This window comes from Tetrao urogallus (assembly GCF_951394365.1).
Source record: "Tetrao urogallus genome assembly, chromosome: 2".
Lineage (NCBI taxonomy): Eukaryota > Metazoa > Chordata > Aves > Galliformes > Phasianidae > Tetrao > Tetrao urogallus.
Window position 1 is genome coordinate 49,376,047 of NC_136814.1, and position 24,701 is coordinate 49,400,747.

At 38.3% G+C, this 24,701-nt stretch overlaps 1 protein-coding gene across 1 annotated transcript in view; it reads right to left on the reverse strand.

Annotated features, from left to right (window-relative positions):
* The window catches only part of CNKSR3 (CNKSR family member 3), a gene marked incomplete at both ends in the record, with an annotated part of 60,326 nt that overhangs the window by 12,783 nt on the left and 22,842 nt on the right, over nt 1–24,701 (reverse strand). Inside the window, 5 exons of the mRNA XM_079550012.1 lie at nt 394–513; nt 2,441–2,482; nt 5,450–5,537; nt 7,063–7,265; nt 16,419–16,582. Coding sequence (XP_079406138.1) covers nt 394–513; nt 2,441–2,482; nt 5,450–5,537; nt 7,063–7,265; nt 16,419–16,582 — 617 coding nt within the window. The remainder of the gene's footprint in view (nt 1–393; nt 514–2,440; nt 2,483–5,449; nt 5,538–7,062; nt 7,266–16,418; nt 16,583–24,701) is intronic.

Here is a 24,701-nt window from a genome sequence, read left to right on the forward strand (position 1 = left end):
TCAGAAACACAAACACCATTTTTCATCACCTTCACCCTACCTAAACCCTTCTCATCCCCCTTTTGCCTCCATCTGCCAATGAACAAAACATCTGGTTAATATGATTTCCAGAAGTAAAATGATCAATTTCCTGAGCATCTGTAAATTACCCAAAATTCTCATTGAGACATTAATGCAGCACTTTACCATCCAAAATTTGGAAACTATTAACTTGTATATATATCTCCATTCACCACTCTAACACACAGCTTGACAATCTCCAAAGTTCCTGCTCCTGCCTCTTTCTGTTTTCTGTAGGAAACTAGCAGTTTTGAAGTAAATTACTCTACATGGGTATATGATGCCTCACAAGAGTAACTATGAAACATTAAGGATGTAAAGGTTGGTTCTTACCAGGCCTTCCCCAGGTCTAATGTTGGTTAAGTGAACCTCCTCCAGACACGCACACTGGCTCATCAATGGATCTGTAGTTGATCGGATGGCTTTATCACAAATTCCATTTAAAGTCTTGGACTGTAATGAGAACATGCAACAAGCAGTTATTACAATTCTTTCCTGCCTGCTGCTTCTTTCAGTTTTCAAAACAGAAAGTAAATTAGTTCTAAACGTTGGTCCAATAACAAAGCATACTCAAGAATCACTGAAACAAAAGACTCATTTGTACATATGTAATCTGCAGCATGTTTATCTCCCTATGGTAACCTAGTATAGATGATTTTCTTTCATTAGTGTCATCTCATCACAACTAACAGATGCCAGTACACCGTCTGTATAAAAAGAAAATAAACAAACATATAAAACACAGCAATAAAAAAATTTGATACTCATTTTTATCAAAGAGTAGTCCATTAAAATAATGAAACATCTCGAAACATTATTTCTGTGGAAACAACTGGCTATTTTTGATATCATACTTTATTTCTTTTACGAGATTAAATTCATCAATGCATCATTAATTTTTTTTTTTTTTTTTTTTTAAATGAGAAGCTGGCCACTAACTTATCTACGGAAAGGTTTAGAGTACAAGGTAGGACATCCAGCATTCCAGTGTTTCAGCATTACTTTTCTCCACTGTGCCTCTGAGCTGACCTCTTCTGGAATGCTTATGCAGACAAGGCTCATATTTCCTTTTGACCAAAACACAACTGTTCCAAAGACAACTTATAACTAAAGGCATATTCTGACCTTCTGCCTGTGTCAGTAAAGTCAAAGGTATAAAAGACAAAGCTGTTCTAACTGTTAAGTAACAGAATGGCTAATTAATCATGAGAGCTATCATAGAAAATCTGAACACTCCCTACACCAGCAAATTTCCCTAATGCCCCACAGTATGTTTTAGGTCTTGATGTTAGCTAAAGCAATGCTGCAACTCAAAATATGCTACAAGAGCGTAACATAGAAGGAAGATTTAGGACACAGCATGGTACTTATTTATACACCATTCGGGAACACCAATAAAGTGAACCACCTCACACAAAGTTTTGAATTTTTCAGTCAAAGCAGACATAAGTAATTAAGGGAGAAGGAGGCAGTCCTGCACATCTTTTGAATTACAATAGTCCCTAAAAACAATAGCTCCAATGTTTCTTCTTTTGTTTTACAACAGATTTATAGAGCAGCAATAAAATAAATCAAAACAATGCTTAAGTGTGAATACGAGGAACTGCTAGAACAAGGGAATTTCAAGCAACAATACCCACTCCATGATGGGCGTGCATAAACGGAAAAAGAGAGAAGCAAAAAACTCCCTTTTACGTGGTCTCATTATTTACAGAAAAAATTATTTTTAGTTATTTTGCTACTAAATTCCTAAGCATGTATGAACTAGCGGAAGGCCTTATCAAAGTGAACAGCCTGGTTCATGTCAAAAGCAGGAAGCGATGATTAACCGTTACAAAATATAAAAAGCATTCCATTGCACTCCTCATTTGGTCATAAGGCTGCTTCAATTCATTCTGAAAACTGATCTTTCAAGCTCAAATACAGCTAGACACAAAAACTCAGATGTGTGTCAGGGCAGGTTTTTTTTTTTTTTTTTTTTTTTTTATAACATGGAGAAGCTTAATAAGGCATAGCATCTAGTTATTAAGGCATAAAATATCTCATGATGCCTATTACAGGCGTAATTAGTTTATTTAGCCTATAATGATTCTACAGTATTACCGCTTCCTTTAAAATATGAGGCCTAAATTCTCATGAAGAATGTTTGTGCAATGAACTTCCAGGAAGACTTGACTTTGCACCATTACACACGCTATCAGTCTAGTCAAAAATCTCATTGATTTTCTCTACAGTAAAGAGCATTACTAAAACGGCCGATAACATTTTACTTGCATGATGTGCTGGGATTGGAAGGCTGTTGTCAGTACAATTGGAGTAGAAGCCACCGAAATAAACGTGAAAGTAAGTAGCTGAGTTTTCAGTAGAAATTGGTACTTACTACAGTCTGAACTTTATCTTCCATGTCAGCCACAGTGCAGTCCTAAAAAGAAAACAAGAACAATACTCTATGTTAACCAATAAGTGCATGAATACATCATCTCTAAAGATTTTGCAAAACTGACACCTTAACCTTGAATTGAAGTAAAGTCATTCATGCTGCAGGGATTAATCCAATTAGTTTCACCCAGTAGGGCTCAAATGTAGTGTTAAACAACTATTTTCTGGCCCTGGTATAAAGCAATAATAAACCCTTAAAACCAAGAACACAGGATTCAATTACAGCAACAGAAATTCAACAGAAAACAGAACTCTGCACAATAAAACTGGACTTCCAGAAGACACACAAACTTGCACTGCACTGCTGAATGCTGATTCAGCCATTTACCCGTTCTGGATAACAAACGGTTATAAAGTAGATTGTTAAAAAAGGCAAGAAAAACTGTTTTCAAAAATATGCTACTGATAACATTCATCAGGACTACACATAAAGCATTATTTACAAAGCCTAGGGACAAAAGACTTTGAACTGAAACTGCTGCATGTAAAAGACTACATAAGTCTTCCTTGTTTTCATAGAAGGGAATCATAGAACAGCCTGGATTGAAAAGGACCACAATAATCATCTAGTTTCAACCCCCTGCTATGTGCAGGGTCACCAAGCACCAGACCAGGCTGCCCAGAGCCACATCTGGCCTGGCCCTGAATGCCTGCAGGGATGGGGCATCCACAATCTCTTTGGACAAAAGGTTTTCTGCAAGAATGGCTGAACTAGAGAACAGTATTACATTCTCAGATTAAAGACTTAAGAGAACAAGTAAATAATGAAACAAGATTTAAAACTTAAATTTCAAGATATTTGCCATTGACATCTCAATCTGCATAACTATCACACAACACCCAAAAGATGCACTGAGGAGCTGTGACCTGAAGCTACTCCTTACTTCTGATCATTTTCAACCCTCCTGTTTCGTCCATGTTCTGTTTTGAGCTTTTTAAGACAGAAGTTCAAAAAAAAAAAGCATATAAGCCTCCAGATATGGACACAATAGAGATATATAAAATAGTTCAGTTCTCTTTTGTTTTCAAAGCAATTCTTAACACTGTTCTGATGATCATTGCGGACATATTCTTCATACATTTAAAAATGTACATCAAGTTGTTTGAGCGTTTTTTTTTTGTTTTGTTTTTTTAATCTCATTCTCTTTCCTCCACATGCCGGTGAGTTCATTCAGGTCATACTAATACATTTGCAATATTCCAATACAAAGTAAGATTTCTTCTTTCTCCATTTGTGTTGTTTTTTTTCCCCTCATACACAGCACTTCCAGTCTTTATTACAGCTCCTGCTAAACTGGCAGAGAAGTGCTCTACTTATTAAAGGGTAGAGTTGTATTTGCCAACTTCCATTTCACTGCCATCAAAGGCTGATTTAATTGACAGATTAGATACCATTTTTAACAGTCTTATTAATACAGTCCAGCAATCTCATATCTCAGTTCCTATAGCACTCTTGGGTGAACACCATCTGCTGCTAGAAGTGCTTACTATTCTACTACACAATCTGCAAATCTGTATCTGTAAATCACCAACTTGCTGCAACTGCATGCACAGTGCCCAATCAAGAAGGGCGTTCAGCAGTAGGTGAGCCTGGTGTGCCTTTGAAGTTACTATGCTGAGATAATATTCTTTTACAACTAACCAGCTGATAGAAATGGGTGTCATCATCGCCTGATATCTCACAAGACCTTTCTTTACTTTGGCATCAGTACTTAAAAGCAGCTCATAATCAGAAGTGGGACTGACTTTTCAGATTGCCTAATAGCAGTAAGAGCAGAAAGAATGGTTTTAAACTAAAAGATCGAAGATTTATATTAGATGCTAGGGGAAAATTTTTCACTCAAGAGGGTGGTGAGGTGCTGGCACAGGCTGCCCATAGAAATCGTGTGTGCTCCATCCCTGGAGGCATTTTAGACCGGGTTGGATGGAGCCCTAGGCAGCCTGATCTAGTGTATGGCAATGCGCATGGTAGGGGGCTGGAACTGAACGGGCTTTGATGACATTTCCAATCCAAGACATTTCATGATTCTATGATCATCTCCTCAGAAACAGAGGGAATCACCTGTTTCACAGGACATGACTCTACAGAGTACATACAATATACAGTAATGGACTAAACAGCTATGAGCAAATTCTACAGGAGCTGAAGAGTGCATGTAGCGTTCAACTTCTAGAGTTCAACTCTGCTGACAGTATGCCACTGCTTCAGAAGACAGGCAATATTATTCAGAAAACAAAATGATGCAATTTGCCAAGACTCCCACAGTTTCTAAGTGTCCTTTTAGCTATTACCAATATAAGTGCTCATGACACTGATAACTAGAAAGTTTTGAAACAAAACACTATAATCTCCCACTACTGTCACAGAAGTCCTGACTAGTGGAATTTTTATCATAAAGGTGGCAACTCCTTCTGTTATATGTAGCATTTCCCATCTGACAGGAATAGGTTGAAATACTACATATGGGAAAAAACCTAAGAAGTCTGCATATGTAGGCATAACAATCAATGAAGTAATTGATGTATGACGTATGAAGTATTCACTGTATGTATTACAATGAAGTAATACATACTTTATTATGTATTTTAGTGTATATACACACAAACACCATGTATTTTCGATATATTATTTGGAACTTGATAATCTTCAGATGCAGACCAACTATTTTAAAATCTAACACTCTTCCCACTGAAGCCGAAGAAAATATGTGTAGTCTTTAAATGACAGTCATTTACAACACAGCCAGCAATTCCAAAATTGGAAATTAAATGAACAAAAACAAACCATCTCAGAAAAACGGACAACTGAAACTGGCCTTCAAGGAATTGTTCAAGCTTTAAAGTAAACTCGCATCTGCATTCCAATTAGCAGTCAGTATACAGCACACATTACTTCCCCAAACACCCACCTCCCCTTTTGGAAAGCAGGGAGGAAAAGAAATCAGCTGACCTTCTGAACAGTAGTAGTAAGATCCAAGCAGAGCTGAATGATTCTGTTTTTCATTGATGAAAAGTCAGCAATACCTGTAAATGGGGCCCTGTAACAAGAGAAAATTCCTCTTAGATTGCAGAGACCAGACTTCTCCTATTCTACCACAGCATGAGCTACACAAGTGTAAGGGCAGTTTCACAACATAACTATTCTTGACTCTACTTTCATTTCATCCCTGCACCAAAATTGGGGTATGGCTAGCACAGTGGTGAGCAATTTCAGACAGCAAAATTCAGTCCACTTTCCAAACACCAGTTTGAAAATACCAACTCAAGTTAAATCATACTAACACTGCTGTTAAACACAAAAAACACACACACACACACACAAAAAACACACACACACACACACACAAAAAACACACACACACACACACACACAAAAAACACACACACACACAAAAAACACACACACACACAAAAAACACACACACACAAAAAACACACACACACACACAAAAAACACACACACACACACACAAAAAACACAAAAAAAACACAGCCTTTGGTTTGGTCAGGGAGTAGTCTTCTACCTTCCAGTCTTTGATTACTGAATTCAGACAGAAGAAAAAATTAAAATTAAAAAAAGAGTGGAGAGAAAGTTCTATGAAATGTATTATTTTCATTCAATGAAAAATAATATGCAAAGTTTATCTTGTGTAATGACTTTAAGAGAAAAGAAAAATGGCTTTCATACAGACAAGTTCAGTAAGGCTGAACTTCATGAAAGACTTATATGGAGGCACTCACCTCAGACCCTCCAGAGAATTTAAAGGACTCGGGAGTAATCCCAACTGTTTTGAAAATGGATATGCCAATCACTTGCTGATAGAGAGTTGTAGAAGAAATTTAGGACACGATTCAAGCAACATGGTGAAATGGGAAGATTAGGCGAGAGGCACAACCTGTTAACATGACTGCAGAAATATTCAAGGATAAAAGCTCTCCTTGCTGACAGTACTCATGAAGCTCTCCTCCTAACCTTCCTTCTCAAGAAAGATGGTAAGGTGATTAAGAATTCACATCTCCACATCTTGCTCAGCACTACAGTTAGTATGCTATCAGCTCTGTTGCCTGTTTGCTTCTGATGCAGCTGTCACAAAACAACTCTGGCTCTTGCCAGAAAAAAAGAAATAGAGGGAAAGTCTCCCCTGCTGTTCGCTTTTTCAGATCTCAGAGCTAAGGTCACAATTTCAGCAGATTCTCTCTTTTCTGTTCTTCTTAGGGACTTGCCAATGACAGCTGATGTATAAGGTGGGAAGACAAAACGAGGAGGTCATACATATGAGAAACTAGTCCTTCTGAAAATAGGTTGTTTCTCCTCAATAAGACGACTCTCACTTTTCTAACTACCAGGTTAGAAGCAATATTACCAGTTTGTTGGTTTTGACAAAAATGGAAGCACAAGAAAGATGTCTCAGGTGATTAAATTCATTCAGAAGCCTTTCGACAAAGCAAAAAAGAATGGTAAGATCAAGAACATCTTTAGACCTAGTAGAACTTCCACTGCAAGGAGAAAGAAGTTACAACAGTAAATGAAAATACAAGGATTTTATTCTTTTTTATTCTTACCTGTCCAACCACGCAAGCAGAGCCTTAGCAGCACCAATAAGCTCTACCACAGAAGTAAGGAATTCATTGGGGGGCTTGCGTGAAGTATTCCCATCATAATTTGAGCTTTTTCTACGGGTACAGATGTAATTTTGTAGATTGTTGGATGATGCACGCAGCTTGAGAACCAAGTTCTTCATGTTGTCTGTTTCAAGGCCATAGTTCTGGAAGAAATATTATGAAGTTTGATGAATTTCCCTATTTCTTATTCCACGCGTGCAAACTCGTCTGGATTCAAAGGTCAAAGGATATGCCTTTTTATTTCGAAGTGGAAGAGACAAAAATGCAGGTTAAATGAAATGTATAAGAATGTTCTCATCAACTCAGTTTGCTGAAGCAAAGCAGTCTTCAAATGAAGAAACCACATCTATCAAGATCTGATAGGACAAGGGGGAATGGTTTTAAACTAACACAGGGTAGATTTAGGTTAGGTATTAGGAGAAAGTTTTTCACTCAGAGGATGCAGTGGAACAGGCTACCCAAGGAGGCTGTGGATGCCCCATCCCTGCAGGCATTCAAGGCCAGGCTGGATGTGGCTCTGGGCAGCCTGGTCTAGTGGCTGGCAACCCTGCACATAGCAGGGGGGTTGAAACTGGATGATTATTGTGGTCCTTTTCAACCCAGGCCATTCTATGATTCTGTAATGATACATCCCTAACATCTAAGTTGTTTTTATGCATTTTTAAACCATATGAATTTCAGTTAACCCTCGGCATACCTTGCCACATGGTGGCAAGCTGACATTCTTTCAGAATGTATGGCATTTCCAGGAATTTTCTTGTATGGAATTTCCAGCGAGTTTCTCTGGATCTGAGAAAGATGAGGTAACCCTAAAGTTATCTTCATTTGGTGCAACCCAACGCTTTGTAGATCACCACTGTCTTTCTTATATTGACAAATCTTAAATACTTGATCATTTTCTAAGATTCATTCTGCATTACAGGCACTAAAGGCTTTTGTGGGAGCCAGACCTCCTCAATTTTATTGAAATTAATGAGATAGAGGACATTATTCCACCAGAATGAAGCCACAAAGTCAGATGAGTCAGATATCATTTACTCCCCAAATGTAGTTTGAGTAACATAATTGCTCTGGTTTTCTTTTTGTTAAAGGAAAATAAATACTGTTTTCTCTTAAAATGTTTTTATACTGTGATATATAAATAGTGAAGCACATTTCATTCACAACTAAAGACAGTTTAAATTGGCAAAAGATAAAAAAAAAAAACATCTACTGGAAGTAAATGCAATTTCACAGTCAAAAGCTGGAATAAATATTTGAGCTTTCAGTAGCCATGTTCCATGATTACAGCGTGCAGTTGTTTGCAGGTTTGAGGACTGTATTAACACTAAGTAATTAAATCCATTTTTACATGTTATATTTTCACTCAACAGCATCTTTATAAAAGCTTTTAAACCAAACAGGTGTGCAAGTTCCAGTGGTAACTCCAACTTTAAAAAAATCCATATGCAACCATATCACACTTCTTAAGATTGAAACAATTGTTTTAAGCAACACGTTGATTGTATCATTCCAAAGGTGTCAGAAATGCTACATTATAGCTGCTCTGACGGCAACTCACTCTGTTTTATAACAAAGATTTTCTTCATGCTGTCACTGCACAGGTAATGACCATTGAATAGCAATATGCTACTGACTACCTTCTTGTTTTCTACTTATCCTACCTTGTGGTAGGCAATACTTAGTTCTTTTAGACTGCAGACTCATACCCCTCTTAAAAAAAAAAAAAAAAAAAAAAGAACCAGCATGCCTGCTTTTCTCTATTCTGCTAACACAGATTCTTGTTACCAACCTCCATGTTCCACAATGTAGTCAGCTGTATCATTTTTTATCCCTTCCTCCTCAAACAACTAAGCCAGCTACAGCCAACATTAATTTCATTCAACTCCAAGTTCCAAGGAATTCCCAACTCCATTTCAGACCACAACATCGCCTAGGCTAGCACAGAGCTCTGGAAGTCTCATTCCAACCTCCTGACCACAACAGCCTCACCTGTGAGCTCATCCCAGGTTGTTATGAGTTTCACCCAATCAAGTCTTTAAAATCTCAAAGATCTAAGCTTTCTGGACAAATTGATCCACTGCCTGATTGCCCTGACCAATCTGGTTGCCCTCCACTGACCTGCTTTAGTATTGTCAGTATCTTCCCCATTCTTGGAGGTATAGGAGGAATATAATACTAATATAATACTAACGAGTGACAAGTAATGGGTGATCGCTCCTCTCCAAATCCTACCCGTGCTCTCAGGATGCTGCTGACCTTCTTGTTGCTAGGACACACTGCTGGCTTATGGCCCCATTCTTACCACAAAGAAAGGCCCATAATACAAGCAGGAGTGCTTTAGAAAGTTAAGTGATTAAACAAAATCTTTGCTCAAAAATAAGTCTGTGCAAGGAGAGGTTTGAACTAAATTACCTTTAAAATACTTATACCTTGTACATAACTTGAACTCATTGGGATGTCATCCATATACCCTCCTCCCTTCCCTCAGGGCCCTTGGCAAGGAAGTACTCCCGCACAGGAGCAGGGGTCAAGAGGATATATCCAATAAAACAAACAAAACCAAAACACTGTTACAACAGCAGAGGATATCCTTAAATTTTTCAGGATCACAGACTGGGAAAGATACAGATTAATAAACAATGTTCAAATACTTGCTTACTACCATATGTAAACTTACCACCTTTTAATTTTAACAAAAGACACAAGAATATCATTCAGATTCACTTCTTACAGTCTTTTTTTTTTTTTTTCCCCCTCCTCTGTTACAGGACATTGCAAATTACTTTATTTTTGGAGGAATACTTTCTCACCAAAAAGTTTAGCCATACATTCTTTTGGCCACACAAATTTGAAAGTAGCTATGTGCCAAAATTTTCCCCCTTGAACAGAGGGATTAAAGGATGCTGGCCTCCCTCCTTCCACAAGTAGACAGAAAATACAACTTCTCTTTTTTTTTTTTTTTCTCCCCTGTAGAGTAGTAAAACAACCTAATCAGACAACTTAACTCTGAGAGAGTCTCTGTACATTTAAGTATCTCCAAAATTCTTTCAGTCACTCAGGTGAAGAAGTTGTGCTGTTTTGTAAATGTACGTGATTAGAGATGGCCCCAGCACTTAACAGTATACTTGATGGTATATCCGATCCGATTTCATCTTTGTTCTAAAATATTTATGCTCTCCTTATCATACCTGTTTCATCTTATTTACACAGTGGGTCAGCCCAGCATGACTTTTCCAGTCCAGTTAGTTTTTACAGAACTCCATCAAATAGATCTCAATTTCGAGGTGGACTTCAGAAACACAGGCTTTGTATCTGGAGATACAGAGCCTCCACCTTATGACTGCAGCTGGTCTGCTCAGCAGTCTCAGGAGTACACCATGGCCAAACTGTTCAGTTGCTGCACTCAGCCTTTCTACAGCTTCTTCCAGAGATACTACAGAGGGCAACTGAGATATCTATGACACCAGTTCATGCTTTAGGAAATGTCCTGGCTAAGAACTACGTCTACTCAGCACAACAGTGAGCATTATAGCTCATCAATACAGGATATCAAATTCTTCAATTTCAGATTTGCCCTGAGGAATGAACATTTCAAGAACAAAGGGGTCATCACAACTCAAACCATCTCTATTCCACAGGCATCCTGACCTGTTTTCTCTAACACACAGAAAACATTATGCTCCTTCACCAGATACAGATTTGCCATTGTGCACATTTTTCTTTCACTGATAAAGTGAGAAAACAACCAGTGATTAAAAAAAATGTATGTGCTCTGGCTGTGATGCTGTCCGAGCTGACACTATCTTGACCAATCCACAAATAACCAGCTATTTCTTCTTCATCTGCAGTGTCACTCTTGCATGTCGAGTCTGTCAAAGTGTTGCTTTGCAGCAAACCACTTGGAAAAAAAAAAAACATGGCCTCCTTTATTGTATTGTGTTCTGAGATGGTTTAGCTCTCTGAAGTGCCTCACCTCATCATCAGTTGACTGCAAGCAGAAAGGATACTAATCAAAGAAAGGAAAAGGGGGGGGGAGGGGAGGTGAGGTGGCAGCTGACTTAAACTAATTTTTATTGTCATGGACCTGAAGCCTTAATTCAGGACAGATAGGAATGCTGATATTATGGCAGTACACCAACAGCCTACAAGCCTTCACAGCAACACACAACTGACACGTAAAACTCACGCTTTTCTGAAGCATTCTACATTAACAGGTTATAATATTTAAAATATTATTATTTAAGTAATCAAAAGGTTTCAGATGTTGTTCATGAGCCACAGAAGGTTATATTTTAAATCGAGAGTGGCAGGAAAATATCAAATTTACTCTCATCAAAACAGGAGCTGAAGCCAGCGGTCAAGAGCACCTTATGTCAAACATTCCCAGCCTGTTACTCATTAACCTGGGCAGCCACACATGGGGCTATGGCAAGAGAGAGCATGCACAGGTGCACAAGAGAGCTTGCGGACAAGAGCGTGCTCTTTCCAAACCCCATTATATTTAATGAGAAATAGTACACTGACCAAACAGTTGCTCAAGGTTGAAGCACTAGAATAAAAGAAAAAATAAAGTGTGGTTAACCAAAGTCAAAATAGCACTGCAGTCATGTCCCAGCTGACCTGGGCTGATACAGAGCCCTGCTGTTGCCAAGGGACACCTTCCCTTTCACAGCCATCTTCAAACGCTACAGTGCAAAGAGCTAGATTTTCTGTCTGATCCAGCTAAAAACTAGCTCAAGAAAAAGTGGATAAAAATAGGCTGAACGCCTGTCCAATAGTTTATACAATGGGCTGTATGCATACATAAACACTGGATGTAACACAAGGTACTGTCACTGTCCTTTATTTCTACTCTCCCTTTTAATAAAAACATTTCCTAAAGAATCCTCTGGAGTTTGAAACTTCCTCATAAAAATTTGAGACCTCTAGAAAATTGAAATCTTATGAAATGATGCATAGGCGTGGTACTTTTGATAAGGAACAGCCACAAAAGTCTAAGACATCAGGTATGTAAGCTATCAAGCTTGGGATTTAAAAGTCATTTTAGCAAACGACCTTTTACAGAGATAACAACAGTACAAATAAAATGCAAGAGTTACTTGGTAGGATAACCTCGTGGTATGAGGTTATATGTTGCTGCATTGCTAATGTGCTGGCATTATTACTAGTGGTATTATTAAAAGGTATAAACCTAAGGAAAAAAAAAAAAAGTATGTTCTGGTATGCTTTTGGTAGTTATATTTTTATGTTCTGTTTTTTAATTAATTAAAATCAATATCTTCATTCAATCTTCATTCTAATCTCAAGAAAAAAAAAGTTTGGAAGCGAAAAAATTAGCTCCTATAATACAATGTAGTTAAGGATCCAGAAATCTAATCCAAAAAGCATGACATTAAAAGTCATTCTATTTGCATATAATTTCCTGTTAATGTTTGCATTATTTTATGTTTATTAAGCCCAAACAGGCAAGGCAACTCATCAGGGAACAGTGAGTAAACATTCAGTTTCATCAACATTCCTTTTTGTCCCATTTATTTAAATGGACTGAGAAAGATTATTTTCCAGGATTCTTATCCCTCCTTTTGTGGTTTTGCACGAGTTTAAAAAAGCATATTTATGTATATTTGTTCCTTTTCCACCAAACAGTTCAATCAACAAAAATATCTTCCACCCATCCCTTTCCTCACTCAAGCAAATACCATCACCACAAAAAGATGGAGGCATTCATGCTGATGCGGTTTGGTTTCCCCCTCTGGAAAGTTCAATTCTTTTTATATGTTCTCTAAATTCCTTACATGAATCTTTAAATAGGTCTTCAACATCTGTTCAGAAAAATCTTACTGCACCAACTCAAGTGCAACAGAAATGCATGCTCACAAGAAACCTTCACTTCTTATCCCTGACCACACTCTTTCCTGCTGCCTCTTCAGTATCAGCTCTGTGGCATATGTTGCTGCTAAGGAAAGATTAGGAAACGTTGTCTAAAAACTGAAGTAGTTGAGAAAGATTTGTTGGGTTCTTTTTGTTTTCTCTTTTTTTTGTTGTTGTTTTTGTTTAGTTTTTGGTTTTGGTTTGGTTTTTTTTGCTATGTTGCAGCAGTAAACATCATAACTTGCAGACATCTACAGCTTGGCAGGGTAGAACTCACACATGGGGCTTTATCCCTATAAAATCTAAGTGTATTGGTATACTTCCTCAAGTGACCCACTATCTTTTTTACTATTTTTTTCCCCCATCAACCTAACGAGTTTTGAAAAAGGTGAATGCTTGAGAAGGATTACCATAGGAAAAAGATGTTCCAAAGACACCTACTTCACTGCCTCTGGAGTCTCAAGTGCTATTGCAATGTAAGGAAACCAAACCTCCAATCTGCAAAAGTGGCTGGGAACTAGACAAAAAAGATATTGCCATTCAGAGGGATCTCAACAGACTCAAAAGGTGGGCCTGGGTGAACCTAATGAGGTTCAACACAGCAGTGCAAGGTTTTGCATTTGGGCTGGAGGAATCCCACGCATATATATGGACTGGAAGGAGCAGTCCTTGAGAGCAGCCCTGTGGAGAAGGACGTGGGGGGGTGCTGATGGATGAAAATCTGAACATGAGCCAGCAGTGTGCTCTTGCAGCTTGGAAAGCAAATGGTATCCTGTGCTCCATCAGAAGAGGGGGCCAGCAGGGACAGGTAGGTGGTTGTCCCCCTCTACTCTGCTCTTGTGAGGACCCATCTGCAGTACTGTGTCCAGGTCTGAAGCCCTCAGTACAAGAAGGATGGGGAGCTGTTGGAGAGGGTCCAGAGGAGAGCCACAAAGATGATCAGGGGACTAGAGCACCTCCTTTACAAAGACAGGCTGAGGGAGCTGGGCTTGTTCAGCCTGAAGAAAAGAAGGCTGTGGGGTGACCTCATTGCAGCCTTTCAGTATCTAAAGGGAGCCTACAAACAGGAGGGGAGTCAAGTCTTTGAAAGGGTTGATAGCTGCAGGACAAGGGGAAATGGTTTTAAGTTGAGGGAGGGGAGATTTAGGTTGGATGTCAGGGGGAAATTCTTTACAGAGAGAGTGATGAGGTGCTGGAACAGGCTGCCCAGAGAGGCTGTGGATGCCCTGTCCTTGGAGGTGTTCAAGGCCCAGATTGGATGGGCCCTGGGCAGCCTGGTCTAGTATTAAATGGGGAGGTTGGTGGCCCTGCATGTGGTGGGTGGGTTGGAGATTCATGATCCTTGAGGTCCCTTCCAACCTGGGCCACTCTTTGATTCTGTGAAGGTAAATTTTTCTTGAGAAGAGCAGAACTGAGGAATATCCAAAACACCCACAAGGCTTCTACCTATCACCAGAACTGACAACATCTGAAGTCCTACCTCAGGCTGGCCCAGTCAATGCTACGTATCCACAGAATAAGCCAAAAGCATGGCGAAAAGAAGAAAAGCTAAGCTCCTGAGTGCCTTTGGCTCTAATGAAAGTTCACAAAAACTGGGGAAATGTCACCATACACACACACACACACACACACACACACACACACACACACACACACACACACACACACACACACACAAATTTAAAGTCATATTTATATCCCCAACCTACTTTCAAACTAATTACTTTCCACTAATACTAGTGGAATAGAGAAATCTCTGTTCTCTCAAACAGAAAGAAAAGAGACAGCAACAGTAAAAAAAAAAAATTGCGCTTCTAGAATTAAAAAAAAGTTGCCTGTCTCTAGAATTCAAGACACATCATCTCTTGGGAACAAAGATCAACACTGATTTTCTACCATTATCCCAAAAACTGAAGGGAAAGGATATGTAGAAAGTGACAAAGGGCATAGCTTAAATACAGAAATTCTTCCTCCTCTTCTTAAAAAGGAAACAAGGATATTTCAGCTACAATATGTAAACTCTGTCTAATGCATTAACTTGAACTGCATTTCACAAAGGATTTCCAGAAATGAGACCAAGGTCAAAACTTTTGTCTACTAAGGAAATTAGAAGGAAATTGTAGGAGATAAAACACAGCTTTAGGTTCTGGCAGTTATCCAGCTTTGTTCATTTTATTCTAATATTTTAAGAAGAAAGAAGAAAAAAAAAAAATGCCTTTGAGGGCTGCCACATCCATTATATCAGTCAGGACTGTACATAGTACGCTTAGTAATTCACCAGACTCCTTCACTTGCCTGACAGATTATCCCTTGACACATGAATCACATGCATGCTAACTCAGTACCACTATTACAGCTTTCTTTTAAACGTTAAAAAAAAATAAACAAGAAACAAACAAACAAAACAAACAAACAAACCCTGCTTATCAAATATTGAAAAGAAAATAAAAGTTTCCAGTAAACGTAAGAACAACTCTTCAGGAATTGTTTCAGTCCGTGCACAGTCGTTTTATTAAACTTCCTTCAATATATACTATGTAATGTCTTTGTGGTTATGAATAGAAACGACACCCATAGCACCTTCCTGCTGCACATAAAGCACGTGTCACTCAGGCAATAAAGACTCTCCATTTTTAGAAGAACATGCTCTTTGCTGCAAGATGTGCCTGACAAACAGAGGGCAGGCCAGTACTGGCCAAGGAATCACAGGGCAGCCTCTGCCACCCCTCCAGCTGATGTCATTGTATATAATATCTCTGGCGCTCAAGCACTGCACTACATCAAATACATCTTCAAGACTATGTCCAAACTACAGCTTTTAAATAATTCCTGCAGCAGTGACATGGCATAGCAAAACAATCTGAAATATATTTCTTCATTTCAGAGTATGTTTGTTTTAAAAGCATCCGCACAGTAATATATGAGGGGTAATACGAAGGAACAGCTTATGTTCCAAATCCAGTAAGTTGAACTCACACAGTTACTTAGTAATCAAAACATCCCTTACTTCAAGAGCACTTATTTCACTTTGTATGTGGACTACAAGATCTTGTCCTATTCTCATTGCAGCTGATGTGAGAAATCACTAATCGCTGTCATTTCAACAGCATGTGTTCTGTCTGCTAAAACAAATTCACCCTACTCAACAGTAATTTTAATCACAGTTCACTACCAGAAGCCACAAGATCTCACAATGCTACTCAGCCAACACTTCTCTTCAGAAATGCAACTAAATCAGCATTTCCACTTATCAGAGAAAAGTCAGAACTATAACACAAAGCCTGCAAGAACTAAACTTACTGCTTTCTTTTGCCATAATGTCTAACAGTGTGAAAGGCATTATGATTTCATTAGGCTTGCTTTACATATTCAACAAGAAAAGCATTTAAAGAAATTATTTGTCTGTTCACCACTTCACTAACCAGTGCACACAGGAGATCCACAGCTTCTAAAACCAGTTCCTGGTGTCCAATCCGTGTGATACCCATATCTTCAAGATCCTGGTGAGAAATCTGTAACAACTGTTCACCATTTATCTTCTCCCGTTCAAATTTGTGGACGTACTGCTGCAGGCAATCATCCAGGCCTAACAAAGCACAACAGAAAGAGAGAAGGGGACATAATTACAATTTCTGTGTTTTGCTTCCCGTCCCCACATCATTAAAAAAAAAAAAAAAGACAAATGGAATAGCAGACAATATATAGTGTCAAATTATCAAAGAAACTTGCACTGAAATCAAGGATTGAAAGTTGCTCCAAAAGGGTACAGAGATGGAGAATGCAGATTTTAAGGACCTTGGGGTCACCTGAGTCAATACATAACCTGTTTACTCTTCATGGATCAAGGTAACAAGGTAAGGATGTCTCGCTGGTGCCAGCACAAGCAAAGCTACCAAGAGACATGTGCAGATTCAGCCTTAACGTAATCCTAACCATGAAGAAAAGCACTGATAAAAAAAATAGTCAACCAAAAAAAGATAAATACAAGGCAAGAAAGAAAACCAAGAACTTGCCCAATGCCAGCTAAACAAACAAACAGAACAAAAATCCACAGTCCCTCATCCACTTCTAAATAAAACAGCTGAATGATGAGAGGGAAATGGAACACAAAAAAGGCAAAGCAACCAACCTGACGTTAGCCTCAAGTCTCACTACTTGCTTGATTCATGAGCCCCTACAGTTTCCTGAATCAATCACTCTTTCCTCCCCCTTGTAAGTTAACAGCACACATCAATAAGAAATTTAATTTTATTTTTGTAGCTACAAAGTATTTTTAAAACAGTTAAGAGCATTTTATCTGTCACAACAATATCCTCGCTTTAAATTATGATTGTATGATCCCGTTTTCTCTACAGTACCTCCACAGTACCTCTTTCCCTCTTCTGTTGGTTAAACTGATTAGAGAAAGGATTTGTCTTCCATTTAACTCAATTGTATATGTTAAATCTGTTTTCTCATATACAGTGCTTGTTTTGACTGTTCTTAAAGATTTTGTGTACAGCAGTCTAGGGAAAAACATTTGGGTGGCTGTGTTATTTTAAAGACAAAGTACTACTCTGATCCAACATATTAACAAGAGCCAAAGGAATAGATTCAATGTTTGTTTGGTAGAAATGTATCATGCTGACAATAGTTGACACAAACAAGATTCAGATTACACACTTGACATCTATTTTGTAGCATCTACAATAACTACGTAGGTTCACCAATCTGTTTTTAAAAACTGAACTTTTAACTGTAAAAAAGATGTTTATCCACTGAGTTGGATGAAGAGGAAGACATGGAGAGGGACTGCTGAAGATGAGAAACACTGATAGTGCTCTAAACTGCAAAGAAACAAGACAGGAGACAAGAACTCAGTTCAACCCATCAGGGTGCAGTAGCAGCCTGGAAAGCAAGCACCCCAGTGCATGCCAAGAAAGCAGCCAAGACAAATCACACAGGGGCCCAAGGGCCTACATCTAACAAGTTTGCTTCCTAAGGGCAGGACAAGCCATTACTACCCTATACTCTCTGCTCACAGAAGATCAGAACTTTCATTGGCGCCCACTTCAGCACACATCACTTGCCTTTATAACACTCACCAAGAAATTAATAAGGACCGACAGCCTGGCATTTAACAGTAACCCCTTTATATGTCTCATGCAAGCTTAATTATTGCAACACATCAAAATCTGGCTGGATAGGCTTGACTCCTCCACGTGCAGAGCTACTAGTGGCTACAGCTTGAATTTTAAGCATAATTATGAATGTGAGATCCTGCATGCAAGATGAGTGCAGTCTCCCAGAGCTACAGTTGTGCAGGGCGCACTCTCTCTTTCCATCTGTCTTGGCAAGGCTTCATAAATCCTGAAAATTGAGCCCAGTGTTCCGTTTCCCACAGGCACCAATTTCTCCCTTAGGCTACACAAACTCTTTTCCCAGGAAAAATAATAAAACGATCTAGCCTTCATTGTTTAACAATTTATTTTTTTAAAGCAAATTCTCAACCAAGGCTGACACACAGAGCACATGTTTGGCATTCCCAATTTTTAATGCTGTCTTGCAGACCACTGTTTCCCATCATTTGCCACTGAAAGCCAATAGTTCCCATTACATATTGCACAAACACCTAGAATAAAATGCTAGTTAGCATGCAATGAAATTTTTACTTTTCAAGTTTCTTGGACACGCTGTTGCTTTTGCTTCTAGCCTTTGTGTGTGTCGACTCAATGTGCTGTGCTAAAACATGAGACTTAAAAATAAATAAATAAATAAATGTACATAACCCCCAAGGAATATAGCTATGTCTTTCAGCTTATCTCTGGGGCTTTTTTTTTTTTTTTTTTTTTTTTTTTTTTTTTAATTCATACTTGTCTGTTCTTGAAGGTCTATTACAACTTAGATATACTTAAGCACAATACTTTTGTGATCACACAACATAATTATTTTGTAAAGTAAAATATTTTTTTAAAATCATTATAATGTTAATTCAAAGCATTCAATACAGGGGCCCAGCTGCCCAGACAAATGCATTTAGATGAACTGATCAAAACTATAAAAAACAGGAAGTGAAGACAAACCCACACACTTATGGCAGGCATTCACTAATGGTTTAAGATGAGCTTTCTAATATAAGCCTTATTACTTTTTCCAAGAAGCACATGGAAAAGTCTTTAACAATTTAATTGGGATTGCAACCACATTTATGGCATATTGTTTAATTCTCCATCATATCAATGAAATATTTAAATATGCAAACAACAACAATAAAAAAAAAAAAACCTTATTCTCCTAAGAAAGAAAGGAAAATAGAGGAAAAACATCTCAAATCCATTCAACAAAATTAACTAAATAATAATACTTAAGTTTAAAAGTCAGCATTGAAATGCAAACCTAAACACACTTCTTATTTTTCCCTTCTTCCAAACATCTTAGTTCTTTCCTTGTATTTTCTTTGTTTTTCAGCACCTAACGTAGATTGAATACGGCCTGCTAACAAAGTCTAGATATCTTCAAGAAACTTAAATTAATTAAAAGCTCTAGAAGAAGCCTACATCACTCAGAATGATGCATTTTCAATAGGTAGCTCGTTAAAGCGACATCCAAGTTGCACAGGATGTTTCTACCTTCTTAAATGCACAGAATATAGTGTCTGGTTACAGGTTATACAGACAAGACAAACAAAACATGCTCTAAGTCAAGCTGCTTTGCGTCTGTTACAATTTACAACAGAGTAACAGTGAGACTTCTTTTCTCAATTATTCTGTTCTCAATAAGTTGCTGAGAAGTAAATTTAGCAATAAATTTTTCACTGATTTAAATTCAAACATATCACAATAAATCATGGCAACATCAGCAGGCTCAGGCAAGAAAATAGCTTCTAGTATTTATTTCTTTAAAAATGCAATTAAGATTCTATCCTTGGAAAAGACATCTATGTTTATCTTCTTTACCCACTCAAGAGCCTTTCTGAAGTCTCCAACTATTCATTTGATGCTCTGCGTGTGTTTTAAAAGCACATCTCAACTGCACGTTGAAGAGAAATCTTTGTACTGTTTCACATGCATAAATGAAAACCATGCATGAATGATCATTTCCATTTACATAACTACTACAGAATGAGGGAAAACAGAAATTGAAGTACCAATTGCAATGGTACCCAAGTTTTATCACATTACTAACTATGACTTTGATTAAAAAAAAAAAAAAAACACAATAAAATATTATTTGTATTATAAAAAGACTTTGTGGAGCAGTAATATAATTTGCACAAAACTCCCTCCCAAGTTTTGGCAGGTGTAGAGATGTGCAATAGATCTTAAGAACTGTCTAGACTTTTCTGTCTAAAATAACCTTCCACAACTGTGCAGATCATCCTGAAAGATATTCGATACCTTGCATTCAAGCAAAAACACTAGAATGAATCTCACATTTACAGACTTGCACTGATAGCAATCTCACACTGTTTCCAAGATTAGATAAAGTTATTTTGAATAAGAATTGAGAGTAAAAAATAACTTTGAGAGGGGTAAAAACAGGAGTTTGGATCCAAGCCATAACTATCAGCTTACTATGTGGAGAGAATTAACATTTCTATTGGTGATAGAAATCAACTGTTCAGCAGTAATACATCTGACTACCAAAATACTAGAGATTCTACCAGCACAGTCATCGAGTAATTTAATTTCATGTTTTTCACTCACCTGCTGTGCTGGACATTGGCAACTAATTTACCTACAACAAATGAATAAAATCAGTTAACTAACATATTACAGCCACAGGTTCAAGACCAGCTGACCACCTCCCTCCATCCCATTTTCCCATACTTTCTTCTCTTGTGAGGCCAGAGAGTCTATAGACTTAAACATGACTGTGGTGAAAACAGGTGCAGACAGACCAGGAAAAGGAGTGAGAAAAAAATGGATCATGACTTTGATCATTGCTTTAGAACATATTTTAAGGATAATTCAAAATGTCCAAATTGACAAAAGGAAGCAGGCAGAACACAAGTCATTTGAACAGAGAAAGGGCAAAACCTTCCCCTCCTCATAACACCATCATGGAAATTAACCACTCATCACCTCAGGGAAATAGAGCTTTATTAACATGTACCCAACCTCTTCTTCGCTGAGTAACTTTTTACTAAACTCACAGAAGCTGGTGTCTCATGGTAGCTACAGGGTTTAGCTGTGCCTCTCAGCCCATCAAGGGGCTCCTGAGGACCTTAAAATGCAGACAAGGAGGGACTGCCAAAGTCATTTTGCCTCATTTCCTCAAAAACACACACATTTTAGAGTCATAAGAGTTTGACCATACCCACTTAAAAAGTCACTCTAGTTCATTCTAGTTCTCCTTCCAAGGTCTTCTCAGTTGCACATTTTAATCTCAAAAGAATCCTTGCACACATGCACACACACACACACACAAATCCATTCCCTCCAGTTTTGAAAGACCATCAATTATGTAAGAGTCTTTGACATACACCATTATATCATCATTTATATGCCATATCCCTTCATAACTCATTGCAATAGCTTCCTCTCTTTGTTTCCTTTAACTATTTCCAGGATTCAAATTTATTAAAGGAAAAGGAGGATGGAATCAAGGCAGGTAATGAACATTTAAATAAGGAATGTGTTAGTTCAGCATAAGTAGGGGAACCATCACCTGAGAAAGCGGATGAAATTAAAGAAAAATTCTGCAAGACAGCTGAGAAAAGCTAGAGCTCAGAAGAACAGGTAAGAGTGAAGAACAAATTTAAAAGAAAGTTTCAGGAGAAGGAAAATAGACTTAACACATCATTTTCTAGAATTTGGGAACACTGTCCCACTCTATCATGGATGCCATTCTCTTCCTACAGTATGATGGACTAACAGACCAGTGATCACAGAATCACCAACGTTGGAAAAGACCTACAAGATCACCCAGTCCAACCATCCACCTATCACCAATAGTTGAAGGGCATGGTTTAGTGAGAACACAACATCCAACCGTTACTTGAACACCTCCAGGGTCAGTGACTCCACCACCTCCATGGGCAGCCCATTCCAGTGCCTGAATACTGTTCCAGAGAAGTAATATTTCCTAGCGTCCAGCCTGAATCTCCCCTGGTGCAGCTTGAAGCCATTCCCTCTAGTCCTATCACTGTTACACGAGAGGAGGCCGACCACCAGCTCACTACAACCTCCCTTCAGGTAGTTATGGAGAGCAATGAGGTCTCCCCTGAGCCTCCTCTTCTCCAGACTGAACATTCCCAGCTCCTTCAGCCGCTCCTCATAAGCCCTGTGCTCCAGACCCCTCACCAGCTTTGTTGCCCTTCTTTGAACCCACTCCAGGGCCTCAATGTCTTTCTTGCAGTGAGGGGCAAGAAAGTGATGACTTCAACAAGGAATTCAAGGTCCAATAATACAATAAAAGACAACTCGAAAGCAGTCAATAGAAACCTAGCTTGGTAATAAATTGAGCTCTAAGAAAGAACCGATTTCTAGCACTTATATCCCTGAATGTTTCTCTGCTATGACTTAAAGCATTTATTTTTCTCTAAGTTTTCAAAACAAAAGTCTAGTTATCATTTTGTGTGAGCCACTTACAGGGGACAGAGCCCAAAGACCTCATATTGTCAAGAATAAAAAACTTGAATTACTGTCTAGCGTACAAAAATAAAACCTTATCTTCTTTCAATTTTTAATCTAAGGAGTTCCACAATCACTCACAGCACCATCACCATCTAATGCATCAATGGCTTGGAAGTGTGCGGGGGAACCACAACTGAATAACAACAGGTTCTCATCATCAGCATCACTTATCCAGCACAAAACAACTCATTTATAAAGTAAGTTCTCCTCACATAGTCAATTGAAAGTATTCCTTCCACCTTTCTGTTATCACCTGCATCTTAACTAAGCAGGCATGCCTGTTGCCTCACCAGGAGTTAGGTCTAGCTTTGCTGAACACAGACATCACCTGGAACTGCAGCAATAGCTTCAAAGCTTCCTGCCTTCCTCACTCTGTTGAACAGGGATGGAACCAGTTGAATTGCCAGCCTCTCCCCACCAGCAGGGATGCAAAGGGCAACTCCCTCACAAAGGTGACACCAGGACAGAGAGAAGGAAGGGCAACATCTCCAGCTTTGATAATGAATGCTCTACTGTCCCTTCTGTAATCCATGACTGACAGTCGCACAAAAACACTTCTGCAGCATGTTCTTTTTTTTCAGCATTTCTGGCTAATGCATTTTCTCTGCAAAAATAGACTACTTAGACGTGTTCAAAATACCTTAAAATAAATTATTTCATTCAATTCAAATCCATCCATAAACCCCTTCACATCTCTCAAATTCAAACCTGAAAGCTTTGCCATTTAATAGGAGAACCAGGGAAAAAAAATCGAGTTGTAAACCATCCTTACTTGGAAGGGCTACAGAGACCACTTTTAAGCCTTAGTCATTCCAATGCAGGCAATCTTGGAAAACACAGTAGGAGGCCTATCAACACTATATGCAGTCCTCTCTACAAAATCAATGACTGAAACCATTCCAATGGGCACTGTTATCATGCTCCAGACTGGACATGGAAGGGTAACTACAACTTCAACACTTCACAGGATAAATCACAATAGGAAACACTAAGGAAGAGTGAAAAGTCTTTGTCCACACACTTGCTTAACTAGCAAGTTTACAAAGCAAGACATCTCTTAAAAAAAACAAAAAGCCAGTGCTACCTTCTTAAGATTTCCCTCACAAAGTATTTTCAGGAAACTAAGCAAATGTGAGTAAGACCAGAGTCTTTAAAAAAAGGACAGACACAAGACCTATAAAACTACAAGCGACAGAAAAACAGATAGAGACCCAACTTTCAATGCAGGAATTAGGGAGAGCAAATGAAGCTAATATATAACAGGTCCAAACAAGCAATGAACAGCGACTCCTCACACAACACTATGCAGTGAATGATCAAAATCCATTGGAGTTCAGGGGAAGGTGAGCAGGCTTGTTAAAGAAAATGTCACAGAAGTCTCATCTGACTCCAAAGGACAAAATGAAATGGCTGAAGACCATAGGGAACCTACTGAAAGGAACACACAATATTGTCTTTTGTGCAATCCTCCAAAACAAATTCCTTCCTGGCAAAGGCACAGAATGGAGCATTCAGATAGATAGCACATGATACAGCACTTCTGTAACTGCACTACACACAGCACCAAAAGTAAATAGCAGCTTCCTTTTAATTACTTCCACCCAAAGACTTAACAGAACTGTTACCTCTTCTCTCTTCAAAGCTAGTATTCATGTTAGTATAATAGCAGCACAAAATTTCTCAAAGTCAAACACCTTTATTTTTATTTTTTAAGTCTTAAGTGATATTAGGACATATGCCACATCAAATCGCACAGCTGTTCTCATAGGATGTAGTTCAACTGGAGACACGAACAGCAAGCAGGAAATTGCAAGAGTGAATTAATTCAGAAATCTTATCTTGAGTTGAAAATGAGTGAACTCATACCAAGAATGCAAAAATTTGACACAAGTAGGTGGTAGCATACAAGAAACTAAGGTGAAGGCAATTCTGCAGTAGTTAAGAACTCCAAAAGTGTAGAACTTGCAGAACTAGCAGAGCTTGCTATCTTTTTCATAACTCTCCTTAAAAAGAAAAGTCTTGAAAAAACAGAGTTAGAGGAGAGGAAAAAAAAATAAATAAATAGTGTTATTTCTCCTATTTTCTATT